Genomic DNA, 15,036 nt, shown 5'->3' with positions numbered 1-15,036 from the left:
GCATTATTTTAGTAGATTGTGTAGATATGCCTGATTTTATAGTATAGTGAGTATATTTGCTTGAAATCAAACCATTTCAAATCAAATTTTATTTTTAATACAGTATTTTGTAATAGTAATATTTCATTTTGTTTTTTAAATTGAGTTCACTAAATCATATTGAAAGGTGTTATTTTACATACCTGTATTTTATTTTCAGTAAATATTTTTTTGCATCTTCCAATCAAAACGTCTTATTTTTATTTACAAAAAGGAAACCTACAATATTTTTTTCAATTACATTTTTTAAAATATATTTTGGTGTAACTTGAAATGAAACAAAAACATTTTAAAATATTACATATAAATCAATTTACACATTACTTTTTATTTTGTATCGTATTTATTACATATATATGTGTGCATCCCACATAAAGCTAATTTTATTTTATTACTATTTTATGTAAAAAGTAAAATGTATATTTTTTAAATTACATTTTCCATTTTTAAAAATATTTATATTTGGTACTTTGAAATCAAACAAAAAAGCATCTCTAATACTATTAGTAACAACTTGAAAAAATATATTTTGACTCAAATATCTAAAGAAAGTCTCTCTCTCTGTCTCTCTCTCTCTCTCTCTCTCTCTCTCTCTCTCTCTCTCTCTATATATATATATATATATATCCATCCATTTTCTGAGCCGCTTCTCCTCACTAGGGTCGCGGGAGTGCTGGAGCCTATCCCAGCTGTCATCGGGCAGGAGGCGGGGTACACCCTGAACTGGTTGCCAGCCAATCGCAGGGCACATAGAAATAAACAACCATCGCACTCACAGTCATGCCTACGGGCAATTTAGAGTCTCCAATTCATGCATGCTTTTGGGATGTGGGAGGAGTCGGCTACCGTCTCTCTCTCTCTCTCTCTCTCTCTCTCTCTCTCTCTCTCTCTCTCTCTCTCTCTCTCCCCCTCTCCCCCCCTCTCTCTCTTCCGTACCGATTACCCTCACGAGGGTCGCGGGCCTGCTGGAGCCTATCCCAGCTGACTCTGGGCGTACACCCTGAACTGGTCGCCAGCCAATCGCAGGGCACATAAGAACAAAACTAAAAAAAACATTTGCACTCACATTCATACCTACAGACAATTTCTAGCCTTCAATTAACCTAACATGCAAACTCCACACAGGCGAGGCCCGATTTGAACCCACAACCTCAGCGCTGCGAGGCAGACGTGCTAACCAGTAGTAGTGCTGCCATCCATCCATCCATCCATTTTCTTCCGCTTATCCGAGGTCAGGTCGCAGGTGCCGCTTTAGCAGGGACGCCCAGACATCCTTCTCGCCAGCTCTTCCGGGGGGATCCCGAGGCATTCCGAGGCCAGCTGGGAGACATAGTCTCTCCAGCGTGTCCTGGGTCGTCCCCGGGGTCTCATCCCGGTGAGACGTGCCTGAAACACCTCACAAGGGAGGCGTCCGGGAGGCATCCTAATTAGATGCCCCAGCCACCTCATCTGGCTCCTCTCAATATGGAGGAGCAGCGGCTCTACTCACAGCTCCTCCCGGATGACCGAGCTTCTTAGCTATCTCTCAGAGAGATAGGCGGAGGAAACTCATTTCGGCCACTTGTATCCGGGATCTTGTTCTTTCGGTCACGACCCACAGCTCGTGACCATAGGTGAGGGTAGGAACATAGATCGACCGGTAAATCGAGAGCTTTGCCTTTCAGCTTAGCTCCTTCTTTACCACAACAGACCGATACAAAGTCCGCATCACTGCAGACGCTGCACCGATCCGCCTGTCGATCTCCCGTTCCATTCTTCCCTCACTTGTGAACGAGACCCCAAGATACTTGTACTCCTTCACTTGAGGCAGGATCTCATCCCCGACCTGGAGAGGGCATGCCACCCTTTTCCAACTGAGGACCATGGTCTCAGATTTGGAGGTGCTGATTTTCATCTCAGCCGCTTCACACTCGGCTGCGAACCGCTCCAGTGAGAGTTGGCTTGATGAAGGCTTGATGAAGCCAACAGAACCCCATCATCTGCAAAAAGCAGAGATGCAATAATATGCCACCAAATCGATCCCCCTCTACGCCTTGGCTGCACCTAGAAATTCTGTCCATAAAAGTAATTAATAGAATCGGTGACAAAGGGCAGCCTTGGCAGAGCCCAAGCTTCACCGGAAACGAGTCCGACTTACTGGCAGCAATACGGACCAAACTCTGACACTGGTCGTACAGGGAACGAACAGCCTGTATCGGGGGATCTGTACACTATACTCCCGAAGCACCCCCCACAGGACTCCCCGAGGGACACGGTCGAACACCTTCTCTAAGTCCACAAAACACATGTAGACTGGTTGGGCCAACTCCAACGCACCCTTGAGGACCATGTTGTGGGTCTAGAGCTGGTCCACTGCTCCACGGCTAGGACGAAAACCACACTGCTCCTCCTGAATCTGGGATTCGACTTCCCGACGGACTTTTTCCCCATCTTAGTTATGACACCGCGACAGTCTTGTTACATGGCATTTTGCATTAATTGTTAGCATTTTACTAAATTGACTATCCCAAGCCGGTACGGTGACTGACTGGTTAGCACCTCTGCTTCACAGTTCTGAGGACCGGGGTTCAAATCCCGGCCCTGCCTGTGTGGAGTTTGCATGTTCTCCCCGTGCCTGCGTGGGTTTTCTCCGGGTACTCCGGTTTCTTCCCACATCCCAAAAACATGCACGGTAGGTTGATTGAAGACTGTAAATTGCCCGAAGGTGTGAATGTGAGTGCGAATGGTTGTTTGTTTATGTGTGCCTTGTGATTGGTTGGCCACCAGTTCAGCATGCCCACGACCCGACTGAGGATTAGATGAATGAAAATTAACGAATATATATATAGTATGTATTTATTACGGTATACGTACAGTACTGAATTCTTGGACTTATTATGACATGTGTCCACTTGGGGGCGCGGTGGTCTGTTGCCATACTGATTTATATAATTCCAACATGGCCGCGTCCTGCTAGTGAGGTTAGCCAAACGAGCCTTGACAATCTCCCGAACATTGTGTCTGTCTTCTCGTCACAATGTGGCCACAACTTGGCACCGTTTGTTCTACAAACATGTTAGTTTGCAGAAGAAGCTTGTTGGCTGCCGCTCTTTTCAAACGTCGCCGAGGAGCAGCCCAGGCTAATCACGTTCGTCACCTGAGCCGTTGCAAAGCTCTGGTGTATGCAAACCACGGAGATCCTTCTCATGTTATTCAGTAAGGCTCTGAAAACTGCTTCATTGTCTATTTATCGCTGTTTTCTGGAGGAATTTGTAATAATTCCCGTGTTGCCCGTACATGAGAGACAATTGTAAAAGATTAAATGCAAATGTATTGTAACAGTAGGCTCCTTAAAAGTTGAATACTAAACTGTAACTGTACTTGAATTTGTATCTCCCTTCCTTTTCTTGGCATTAGTTTATATATTTTTTTCTTTCGAATGTGTTTTATTATTTTATCCGTATTTAGTGATTCTTTCATGATCACTAGAGGAGCCACACTTTGACAATCACTGCACCATGGGATTTAAGTCGTTACGAGAATACAGTAAGTAGTGTATTTTTTAGATAAAGGTAATCATTTTAACAGAATAAAGTTGAATATGGGTCATATTTGATTCGTCCAACCCTACACCGTGTGCAGAATTATTAGGCATTATTTTGTATTAATCACCAACCAACAGTGCTTTAGGTTAACCCGTAATGTTAATAAACCTCAAACAAGAATGTTTAAAGGTCCCATATTTGGCTATTTAGACCTCCCTAGAGTGACTCTCGAGCGTGGACGTAGAATGAAAGTATCAATTTCATTTAAAAAAAAAAAACACCTTGGTTTTGTCTCGTACGAGTGATGATCGTTTAAATTTACGTCGGCAGACCACCCAATTTTGTGTGGTATGGAAGACTGGATGTAGAGAAGCTGAGATTGAGGAGGTAATTTGTGCTTCGCTAAATTTATACACGCCAAAATAGTAGGTGCATTAACCCTGTTATTCTGATACAACAAAGTTGAAGGAAGAGGAAGAGGATTTTACAGCTGGGACAAAGGTCAACTGTATTGAAAATACTTTTTGTTTTTTTCCAGGGACGTACGCCATCCTGCCCGACCTCCCGGCCGTTGGTGGCAAAGAGGGGGTGGCCCAGGTGGTAGTTTTGCTGTTTGGCGCAACCCTGTTACAGATATTCAGGCATCTGAAAAATATATTTCAAAAATATTGCCGACTTAATCGTTTACAATTAAATACAAAAACTTAAATTTGCTTTGAATACTAGCTAAAAAAAAATATTTTTGTATTTACAGTAAAAGGTTGCAAATTAGAGTGGAGGAAACTCCATCCGTCCATCCATCCATTTTCTGTACCGCATTATCCTCACAAGGGTTACGGGCGTCCTGGAGGCTATGCCAGCTATCTTCGGGCGAGAGGTGGGGTACACCCTGAACTGGTCGCCAGCCAACCGTAGGGCACATATAAACAAACAAACCATTCACTCTCACATTCACACCTAAGGGCAATTTAGAGTCTTCAATCAACCTACATGCATGTTTTTGGGACGTGGGAGGAAACCGGAGTGCCCGGAGAAAAACCACCCAGGCACGGGGAGAACATGCAAACTCCACACAGGCGGGGCCGGGATTTGAACCCCGGTCCTCAGAACTGTGAGGCAGTTGTGCTAATCAGTTGCTCACCGTGCTGCCAGTGGAGGAAACTATTTGAGGAAATACAGTATATTCTTATGACCATCTTTTGCCTACTACCTTGGCTTTGAATAGAATGTGAGTACTTTGTTCCTGTCAGGTTGGAGAATGTGGATCTTCCCCCAGTGGGTCCAAAGGATGTCCTGGTTAAAATCATGGCCGCTCCCATCAACCCGTCAGACATCAACATGATCCAAGGTAACAATAATCCGATGAAAAGCACAAGAACTGTACAGTGAACCTCAGCTATTTGTGAATACCAAAAATGAGTTATGAGTAATTAATGCCCACACAAAGAAGTTTGTACAGCACATTTTTCCTGTGCCTGGATGAGACGACAGGATTTTAGCCCCGCTATTGGCCCGATTAGCTATCGCGGGCGATTTCCCAGATCGAGCCCGACATATTTAGTCAGGTATGGCAAAATTTTTCATAGTGTGACATAATCCACAACCAACAATTTGGCCCTACCGAAGCCCTACGACACCAAAATGAAAAGTCTAGCATGTTTGATATTTTGGATAGCTTCCGTGTAGTGTGACATATCAATGACAAGTCTCCGACAGTGCACCTTGACATCGACCAATAGGATTGCATATTGTGACCGGCACATCGCCTCCCTTACTTGCAGTTCTCAACATACTTGGTTGCCGTTGTCAACATTTATTCACGTGCACAAACCAAAGTTTACTGAGACTTTAGAGCATGATTCGACAGAAGGCCGGCATGTTTACACACAACTGTTAGCGCTAGCACTAGTTTGCTAGGCTACATAACAATTTGTTTCCTCTTTGCGAGCTGTATCGTATTGAAAGTACATGAACATACCCCAAGCAAGCCTTGAATGGACAGTCCAATATCTCAATCTCCTGAACACAGGTCATGACCACCACACATCTTTGTCATTTTGTTCTCCCCCCCGCACAATCCATTGTTGTTGTTGTCGCGTTGGTAACGGGTGTATCTGTCATGTTGACCAGTGACATGTTTTCTGCTTCCACCTCCCTGACAGTGTTTGATTTTACAAAATAAAGCCCAGTGATCTTAAAAGATGAGATACGGTGGTATCAGAATATACGTCGTGTAATGTTGCATCTGTCTGAAAGGAGATACGGCAAGATTTTATGGCAGTAGTTTGACATCGTGCAATTGTGAAAGACCGAATTTATCTTGTAGTCTGATCCAGGCATTAGACAACGCTATAGCCTGACTAATTGAAGCTTCTCCCCTCAGTTGAGCATAGATGCTTGAAACCATGATTCCCACAGATAGCGGCGAAGCAATATTTTATATGATACATGGCTTTTCCCTGAGCACAAACTCAGAGAACAGATGGGTTTTTTAGCGAGTTACAGAGGATAAATTCCCCCCCAAAATATGTGAATGGGTGAACTCCAAACCCTGAATATGTGGGGGTTTGCCGTACTATTGCCGTACTACTATTGTCTCAATAATAGGATGTTTTCTCGCACTGTTGGAACCTGTCTTTTCAAAATAGAAATCCCAGTAATTTTTTGACTTGAATGAAAAAAAAGAGACATTGTTTTGCATGAGCACAAAAACAGCAAATAGGTGAGTTTTTTCATTGAAAAAAAACAGAGGATAGGTTGCCCTTCAAAATCGGCAGATTTTCAAACACTGAACTGCGAATATGCGGATTTTCACTGTGTAGCATAAACAGGCCATTAAGTAATGTACGATTAATTAATGGACTGATTAAGATCAGAATGCCAGCACTCTACATTTGATTTAATCAATGTGTTGAAACCATTTAAACTTAAAAAGATGATAGTTTAAATTTACCCAGGCAGACCACCCTGTAGTATGGAAGACTGGATGTAGAGAAGCTGAGATTGAGGAGGTAATTTGTGCTACGTTAAATTTATACACACCAAAATAGTAGGTGCATTAACCCTGTTATTCTGATAAAACAAAGGAGGAAGAGGATTTTACAGCTGGGACAAAGGTCAACTGTATTGAAAACACTTTTGGTTTTTTTCCAGGGACGTACGCTATCCTGCCCGACCTCCCGGCCGTTGGTGGCAATGAGGGGGTGGCCCAGGTGGTGGAGGTGGGCGGAAAGGTTACATCTCTCCAAATAGGAGACTGGGTCATCCCGAGAGATTCTGGTTTGGGTAAATTAACTCTTGTTTGAAACTGCAAACTGGCATGAGTCCATGCGCGACATGTTTGTGCTATGTATGTGTTTGCGTGTGCAGGGACGTGGAGGACGGCAGCCGTGCTGGATGAAGATTACTTGATCTCAGTGCCCGGTGATATCCCCCTGTTGGCTGCTGCCACACTGGGGGTGAACCCCTGCACTGCCTTCAGGATGCTGGCCGACTTTGAGGACCTCGAACCAGGTAGATGACCACTTACGGTATAGGTATTGTAATTTCATCTTGAAAATCTTCCTCTTGTATTGAAAATATGACTTCATTGTCATACATACATTGTACCTAAATAAATGTTAGAAAACATTCATTCATTTTCCGGGTCGTGGGCGTGCTGGAGCCTATCGCAGCTATCTTCGGGTAAGAGGCGGGGTACACCCTGAACTGGTCGCCAGCCAATTGCAGGGCACATATAAACAAACAACCACTTGCACTCAGATTCACACCTCCGGACAATTTAGTCTGCAATTTACCTACCATGGATGTTTTTGGGATGTTGGAGGAAACTGGAGTAAACCCACGCAGGCAAGGGGAGAACATGCAAACTCCACATAGGCGAGGCCGGACTTAAACCCGGATCCTCAGAACTGTGAGGGAGATATGCTAACCAGTCATCTACCGTGCCGCCTTTTAGAAAACAAACGGTTCTAAAAGATTAAATACAACTGTATTGTACTTAAACGTTAAATGCAACTGAGCTGTACTTAACACATGTACTACACTGGATTTAAAACAAAAAGTTAAGCCTGAGTCTGAATGTTTAATTTAGTGATTCTATGTGTACCACTAGCGGCAATATCTGGCCGTGTAAACCTGTTCTCTCGCCGCTCGGTGTAAGTAATTTCACTTCATTTTAGTTTTAGTCGACAGTGGTTCACTTTGCAGGTGATTCGGTGATCCAGAATGCAGCCAACAGTGGCGTGGGGCAAGCGGTTATTCAGATTGCAGCAGCGAGGGGGATAAACACCATCAACGTGCTCCGAGACAGGTACAACCACACTTTATTGACTAGTACTTAGGTCGCATTCTGATGATATGTTAGGCTTCATTTTCATGCTGCAGATGTCAGATCTTGTCAAAGGGGCTACAGTCATTGACTGCTATAGAGATGTCTGTTCTAGAGTCTCTATATATGACACTGGTGCACTTCCTCGTGTCTTCTCTTCCAAAGGCCGGAGTTCACTCAGCTCAGTGACAGGCTGAAAGCCCTCGGAGCAAGTCACGTGATCAAGGAGGACGCACTGAGGAGGCCCGAGATGAAGGAACTCTTTAAGGTGCACCTTGTAAAAATTGTACATGCCTTTATTTGATGTAGTGTCTGTCCTCATTATGTTCGCTGGGGTGAGCTGGAGCCTATCGCTGCTTACTTTGGAGAAGAGAAGCGCGTACAGTGGACCCCCGCTATTCGCCAGGGATAGGGACCGACCGGGCCAGACCGCGAATTGAGAAAATCTGTGGATAATTGACGCCCATTATAATTGAATTAAAGAAAAGAAAAAAAATCATTTACATTTTTTTTAAACTCCCAAATTCTTGTATAAGCGTGAATAAACCACCAAATAGCGTTTTCAAGGTTGTTTCATCCTGAAACAAGAAGAAACAAAAAGACAAATGAAAAAAACCCATCAGCGACTAGTTGAATGCGTCGGACATCGAGTATGCGGGGGTCCACTGTACGACCTGAATTGTTCGCCAGCCAATCAAAGAGCACCTGTAGGCAAACAACGGATGGCGTTATTTCTTAAGTTTGGGAAAAGAAATCCACTGTATAATTTATGGTCTTTTTTTTCCCAGACATGTCCAAAACCTAAATTGGCTTTGAATGCCGTTGGAGGAAAGAGTGCCACCGAGCTGCTCCGTCATCTCCAGTTAGTGATCTGCACGATCTCGAGCAGAAGGGAGAAATAAGGTTGAGTAATAATGCAGCCATGCTTCCTGCAGGGTTGGAGGGTCCATGGTGACCTACGGGGGGATGTCCAAACAGCCTGTGACTGTCCCTGTGGTATGCTGTATCACCACCTCTCGGATTTAACACTTTAGTTTTAGTTTTAGTTTAACAAATTAGTTTTTTCTTCTCAAATTTCTTCTTCCCCAGAGTGCTCTTATTTTTAAGGATGTGAAAGTGTGTGGCTTCTGGGTGACGCAGTGGAAGAGACAACACTCACACGGTGAGTCGGCATGTGTACATTATATAATAATGTTGCTGAGTTTGTTTTAAAGAGGACATACTATGGAAAATAACATTTTTGATTGCTTGTATTCAAATTCAGGCCATGCAACCCATTAGATTTATTTGAAAATATTCCATATTGCAGATTTTCTTTTGCCATTTATTATTGCTAAATCCACAGGAGACGACAGATAAATGTATACACTTTTTAATTTATGATTAATTTACAAAAATTGCCTTGCTGATGTCTGCACTGCTGATTGGTCTTTAAAAAAATGCTTTTTCCCCCTATCTTTTCTACACTAGTACATTTTGTAGTATTTTTGTTAGGGGTTAAAGGGGTCTAAATTACTTCAACTCAATTATAAATCATTATTGTAGTTTACAATAGGCGGCACAGTGGACAACTGGTTAGCACAAATGCCTCACAGTTCTGAGGACGGGGGTTCAAATCCAGCCCCGCCTGTGTGGAGTTTGCATGTTCTCCCCGTGCCTGCATGGGTTTTCTCCGGGTAGTATGGTTTCCTCCCACATCCCAAAAACATGCATGGTAGGTTGATTGAAGACTTTAAATTACCCGTAGGTGTGAATGTGAGTGCAAATGGTTGTTTGTTGATATGGGCCCTGCAATAGCCTGGTGAGCAGTTCAGGGTGTAACCCGCCTCTCGCCCAAAGACAGCTAGGAACAATGTTCCCTCTAATTTTTCATGTGTCTGGGCAGACACACAAGCTCCTTGAGCGCACTGAGGACCACTGTGAGCAACATCAGATGTGCCCGCTGTGGCCACACACCAGTATGACACCTGTTCAAAACCTCTTGTGCGCTGAGTACGTGCCAGCTTTGCGCGATTGCGCGGGCGCGCAGCTTCGAGGGAACATTGGCTGGGAAAGAGTCCAGCACACATGCGGCCCTAGTGAGGAGAAGCGGTCCAGAAAATGGATGGATGGATGGATAGTTTACGAAAGTTTGTTTATCTTAATGCTAATAAACAAGGCAAAACACCATAGACAGGCTAACGAATAGCATCAGTGTCACGGTGTTATAACCCTTTGAGAAATGAAAATGTGTCTACTGCCTGCTTTTGATTAGTGTAGTTCAGCGTATATTTCTGCACGTGGCGATTATATTGAAAAGTATTTTTGGATGCTGTGTATCCAGGAGCATTCAGGGTCATGCTGGATGAGTTGTGCGCCCTCCTCCGCCAGGGAAAGCTTAGCGCTCCCGCCTGCACCGAGGTGGCTCTGGACGACTACCGCCGAGCTCTGGATGCCGCCGTACAGCCTTTCACCTCCGCCAAGCAGATCCTGACCACGTGAAGACTCCTTCCACGCGACAGTTAATGTCAACGATCAGGTTTAAAGTTCACTATGTAGAATCATGACCTTCTAGACTTCAGAGTGGTTTTACTGGCTGACTTTAATGAGCTGTTAAGTCTTTACAAGTGATAAGAGGCATCATCCAGAACTGAATCATTCAGGTTTTTATCATATGTCGAAATACAATATTGCATTTATTGCCACAGGAATCCATACAAATACACCGATTACCAGTACAGTTAAAAATAACCTGTGTATTATTTGTTGGCTGTATTAAACCGCAAAACATAAATTTATTCACTGGAAATGAGTAATTGAACAATATCATTCACTGTTGTATGAAAGCCACACAGGTAATATATGAAGCCAGAGCTTGTTGTTTCTTACCTTAATTATGATTACGATGTGATTAAATCATCATATCTACTTGCCACGTTATTTAGCTAACATTAAAATGCAAACATTAAGTCGTTGAAAGGCTACAATGTGTATTTGAAGCTGATGAGGTCAACATATGGGCTCATACAGTAAATAAAAAAAGTCTAAACATCCCTGTTCAAATTCCAGGTTTTTGTGATTTAAGAAACACAAGATAAATCATTCAAAACTTTTTCCACGTGAAAAAGTATTTGCCCCATTTGAAGTCTCAATCTTTTGCATAGTTTCCCTACTTTAAGATAGTCAAACAAATATAAATATTACACAGAGATAAACAAAGTAAACATAAAATACAGTCTTTAAATTATTTTATTTAATTAAGGGGAAAAAACTATTCAAAACTACCTAACTCTATGTGAAGAAGTAATTGCCCCCTTGTTAAATCATGAATTAACTGTGGCTAATCACATTTTAAGGAAAGCTGAGTTCATTTCCACTGACCACACCCAAGCCTGATTACCACCATACCTGCTCATTCAAGAAATCACTTAAAATAGAACCATTTTGACAAAATTAAGTTAGCCAAAATATCTCAAAAAGCTGCAACAAAATGCCAAGATCCAAAGGAATTCAAGAACAGATGAGAAATAAGGTAATTGACATCTATCAGTCTGGAAATGGTTATAAAGCCATTTCTAAAGCGTTAGGACTCCAGCGAACCACAGTGTGAGCCATTATCCTCCAATGGAGAAAACATGGAACAGCGGTGAGCCTTCCCATGAGTGGCCGGCTTACAAAAATAGCCCCAAGAGCACAGTGACCACTCATCCAGCAGATCACAAAGGAACCCAGGACAACATCTAAAGAACTGCAGGTTTTCTTTGCCTTAGTTAAGGTCAGTTCATGAGTCAACAATAAGGAAGAGACCAGGCAAAAATGGCATTCATGGCTCATCTTACTTTTACAAAAAAATACATCTGTACTATTCCCAAGACGTTTGGGAGACTATTATACTGACCGGATGAAAGTTGAACTTTTTGAAAGGTGTGTGTCTCGTTACATCTGGCGTAAATGTAACACAGCACTTTAGAAAAAGAACACCATACCAACTAAAAGCAGTGGCACGGGCGTGACTCAGGGGGCATGTGCCCTTTCACTTTTATTACCCTATGTTCCCCTATGTGTATGGCAAAAAGTGCCCTTAGAGCGGGCAAACGTGCCCATCCATCCATTTTCCATGCTGCTTATCCTCACTAGGGTTGCGAGCGTGCTGGAGCCCATCCAGCTATCTTCGGGCGAGAGGCGGGGTACACCCTGAACTGGTTGCCAGCCAATCACAGGGCACATATAAACAAACAACCATTCGCACTCATCGTGACACCTATGGACAATTTAGAGTAACCCCCCGCTCCCAATTCAACTTCCAAACGGCTTAAAAAATAAAGGTTACGGAGTGGTCTACTCAAAATCCGGACTTGAATCTGATTGAAATGCAGTGGCTTGACCTTGAAAAGCCTGTTCATGCTAAAAAACCCTCTAGTGTTTCTGGTTTAAATAAATTCCGCAAGGAAGAGGAGGCCAAACTCTCCCCACAGAGATGTGAAAGACGAATTGCAAAAATGCCAAACATTAAGTCATTTAGTATTTAGTTTCGGTGCCATTACTTTTTGACACAGGGCCAGGTAGCTTTGAATATTGTTTTGTCCCCTTAATAAATAAAATCACAATGTAAAATCTGCATTTTATGTTTGCTTCGGTTATCTTTGTCTAATATTTAATATATATATATATTTTTGGATGATCTTAAACATCAAAGTGGGGAAACTATACTGTGCAAAAAATAAGAATTTGAGAAGGGGGCAAATACTTTTTCAAGGCACTGTCTGACCCTATACAATTCAATTGGAGAAAAAAAAGATTTTTGAGAGGGGAAGTAAAAAATAAACAACTGAGATAATTGAAGAAGTTACTTGCACTGTTATTCAAAATCAGAATTCTTGCTGTGCTATAATTGCTGCAATGTTTGTAAGTTTGCTTGAGAATGTCAAACAAGAAACAACTACTAAACGTGACTAAACAAATGAGTTAATACTCTATCCTTTTAAAAGCAATAGGATTTTTGCTTTCAAATCCTGTATATGAATAGTCCTAAATACTTGAAAAATCGTGATTGGTAGCTGACAGAACCTTTCCTATTTGAATTTAACACATAATGTTTGGGTCTATTTTGACTGATTTCAACAACACCACCAACAAAAAGAGCCTAATATTTGTTCTTTCACCTGGAAAAATTATGACTTTCCCTAAAGTGACACAAATGTCACAAAATTTTAAATCTTTAAAAATCTCATTCTTTTGTACTGGTGCTACAAAGTTTGTGAACACTGAGGCTGTTCTGTAACAAATTTGACACACGAGATAAGTGCCTGCAAAAACAAGCCTTTGCAAAAAATACACTTTCCCTTTTCTCTGAAGTATTGATTTTGGATCAATTGACCATTTATTCATGTCAGACAGGCTATTAATACATTGGGAGAAGATCTATACTTCATAATTTGATATCGACAATTATTATGAGGACATTCTTCAAAACTGACCAGGGCCATACTGGATTGTGTGCGCATGGAAAATGAACAGTATGTAAGATTAAAAATTATTAGGATTCCTCCGCCCATCTGGATGGCTAACTACTGTTGAGCAAAAACAAACAAAATGCTCACAGCCATGCCGAAGATGCTCAGCAGGCTTCCGCTGAGGCTGGCCCCCGCTGCTTTTGTAGCCAGGCAGCGCTCGTACCTGTGGAAGTCAACCTCACGCGTGGCGCACACGTGGTCCACGCGGCATCCTTCGTCGCACTCGCTCAGGTCAAAGTTGACCGAGTTGAAGCGGTAGTACTGCTGCAGGCGGCAGCTGTCCTCAGAGATGCCCTCCAAGACCTGGTGCATGGAGGCCGGGGAGGCGTCTGCCACTTGAAAGCTCTCGGTCAGCCGGTACTCCTTCTCCCAGCGGTCCCGGCCTGCGTTGGCGTGTGTCAGGTTCAGGTAGTAAGTCACCACGTCCTGAAGACAAAAAAACAATAAACATTTATTACCGTGTTTATTTGAGGATGCCTTTAAACCGGGAGTATCAAACATGCGGGTCAAGCCGGCCTGCAGGATGAATTTCAAAGTGAAAAAATACTTTGTGTATGTGAATAACTAACTATTGCATGTTTCGTACAAGGGATAGATTAGTAAATTAGTGGTTTACAGACAACTAACGTCAAACAGTTTTGAGCAGCAGTATGTGTTGACGCCGACTCTTGAGCTGGGCCAGCTTCAAATGTGCTCCAAAACTGCCCCTTGACAAAATGGCCAAAATCCCTGGAACTAAATGAGTTTCACACCCCTGCGTAAACCATTGTGCCGTACTTGGACCAGGAGGGTTTGGGTGTCGTATTCGAAGATGCGAATTCCAGGATTGTTAGCGCCGTTCTTGACCCCGGGGAGCGTAGTCTCCCACGGTGTCACCCCCGGGCTAAGGAACATGGTGCTGATGGGAGAGTCTGCAGGAAAAGGAGGACACAAAATTAGGTAAACCTCAGATGAGAGCCAACTTCTTTCACCACAATTACCTGGATCTAGCCTACCCCAATGCAAGTAATAATAATAATAATAATTAATGTTATTTAAAGATTCCTTTCAAGTCACTCAAGAACATAAAATCTCAATTTAAATGGCAAACGATATGGAAAATGTTAAACTGAATAGGCAATCCAGAATATATATTTCTTGAGTTTGGATTTGAGGGTTAATGAGTCTGTTTTGGAGGTCAGGTAGGTTGACAGACAGGCAGAAGTGACGATGAGGTGTACTGAGGATGAAAATCTAAGAAATCGGGAGAGTATGCATGAGGTCAGCAAGATATGGCGGGGCGAGGTTATTGATGGCCTTAAAGTGCAAATCAGTATTTTATATTGGATGCGGTATTGGACAGCAAACCAGTTGGTTTCCAATTCCACTGGTAAACTCTTGGAGTGATGTGGTGAGTGAAGGAGGCCCTTGTGATAATCCAGGCGGCAGAGTTCTGGAGAAACTGTAGTTTTTGTAGTGACTTGTGGGTGAGACCAAACAGGGCAGAGTTGCAATAATCCAAGCGGGAAGTGACGAGGCTATGAACAAGGGCAGTAGCAGCAATGTGAGGAATGAGGGATGGACGGAAGCGATTGCTATTTCGTGAGTGAAAGTATGCAAACAGGGTGATGTTGTTTTGTGTGCTTGGAAGGACAGTGTGCTGTCGAGGATG

General features: G+C 42.9%; 2 protein-coding genes across 8 annotated transcripts in view; one reads left to right on the top strand and one right to left on the bottom strand.

Moving 5' to 3' along the window:
• Positions 1 to 2,971: 2,971 nt before the first annotated feature.
• Positions 2,972 to 11,831, top strand: mecr (mitochondrial trans-2-enoyl-CoA reductase). Of its 7 annotated transcripts, XM_061674155.1 has the most exons (12): positions 2,972 to 3,234; positions 3,487 to 3,564; positions 4,102 to 4,160; positions 4,814 to 4,911; positions 6,717 to 6,848; positions 6,933 to 7,076; positions 7,773 to 7,875; positions 8,059 to 8,161; positions 8,682 to 8,755; positions 8,829 to 8,889; positions 8,983 to 9,055; positions 10,217 to 11,831. In XM_061674155.1, exons 4-12 carry the CDS (start codon positions 4,869 to 4,871, stop codon positions 10,372 to 10,374), a joined length of 891 nt encoding a protein of 296 aa, XP_061530139.1. In that variant the 5' UTR covers positions 2,972 to 3,234; positions 3,487 to 3,564; positions 4,102 to 4,160; positions 4,814 to 4,868; the 3' UTR covers positions 10,375 to 11,831. The 7 variants fall into 7 exon arrangements, with proteins under 7 accessions (XP_061530139.1, XP_061530140.1, XP_061530135.1 ...); XM_061674156.1 differs by lacking the exon at positions 4,102 to 4,160; XM_061674151.1 differs by having other exon boundaries at positions 4,102 to 4,911.
• Positions 10,457 to 15,036, bottom strand: part of smpdl3b (sphingomyelin phosphodiesterase acid like 3B) — a 13,140-nt gene continuing 8,560 nt past the window's right edge. Inside the window, exons 7-8 of the mRNA XM_061674149.1 lie at positions 14,163 to 14,296; positions 10,457 to 13,811 (exon numbers count right to left, since the gene is read on the bottom strand). Of these exons, the coding sequence (XP_061530133.1) occupies positions 13,440 to 13,811; positions 14,163 to 14,296 (506 nt within the window). The 3' untranslated portion in view covers positions 10,457 to 13,439. The remainder of the gene's footprint in view (positions 13,812 to 14,162; positions 14,297 to 15,036) is intronic.

Source organism: Phycodurus eques, chromosome 4 (genome assembly GCF_024500275.1).
Source record: "Phycodurus eques isolate BA_2022a chromosome 4, UOR_Pequ_1.1, whole genome shotgun sequence".
NCBI lineage: Eukaryota > Metazoa > Chordata > Actinopteri > Syngnathiformes > Syngnathidae > Phycodurus > Phycodurus eques.
The sequence above is the reverse complement of the archived record's forward strand: the minus strand, read 5'-3'. Positions and strand labels throughout refer to the sequence as shown.

Excerpts from the sequence above, each read along its gene's own strand:
- mecr (XM_061674150.1), top strand. The coding sequence starts at position 3,056 with ATGTGGCCACAACTTGGCACCGTTTGTTCTACAAACATGTTAGTTTGC. Across the intron at positions 3,235-4,813 it reads GATCCTTCTCATGTTATTCA|GTTGGAGAATGTGGATCTTC; the intron begins GTAAGGCTCTGA and ends TGTTCCTGTCAG. Across the intron at positions 4,912-6,716 it reads AGACATCAACATGATCCAAG|GGACGTACGCTATCCTGCCC; the intron begins GTAACAATAATC and ends GTTTTTTTCCAG.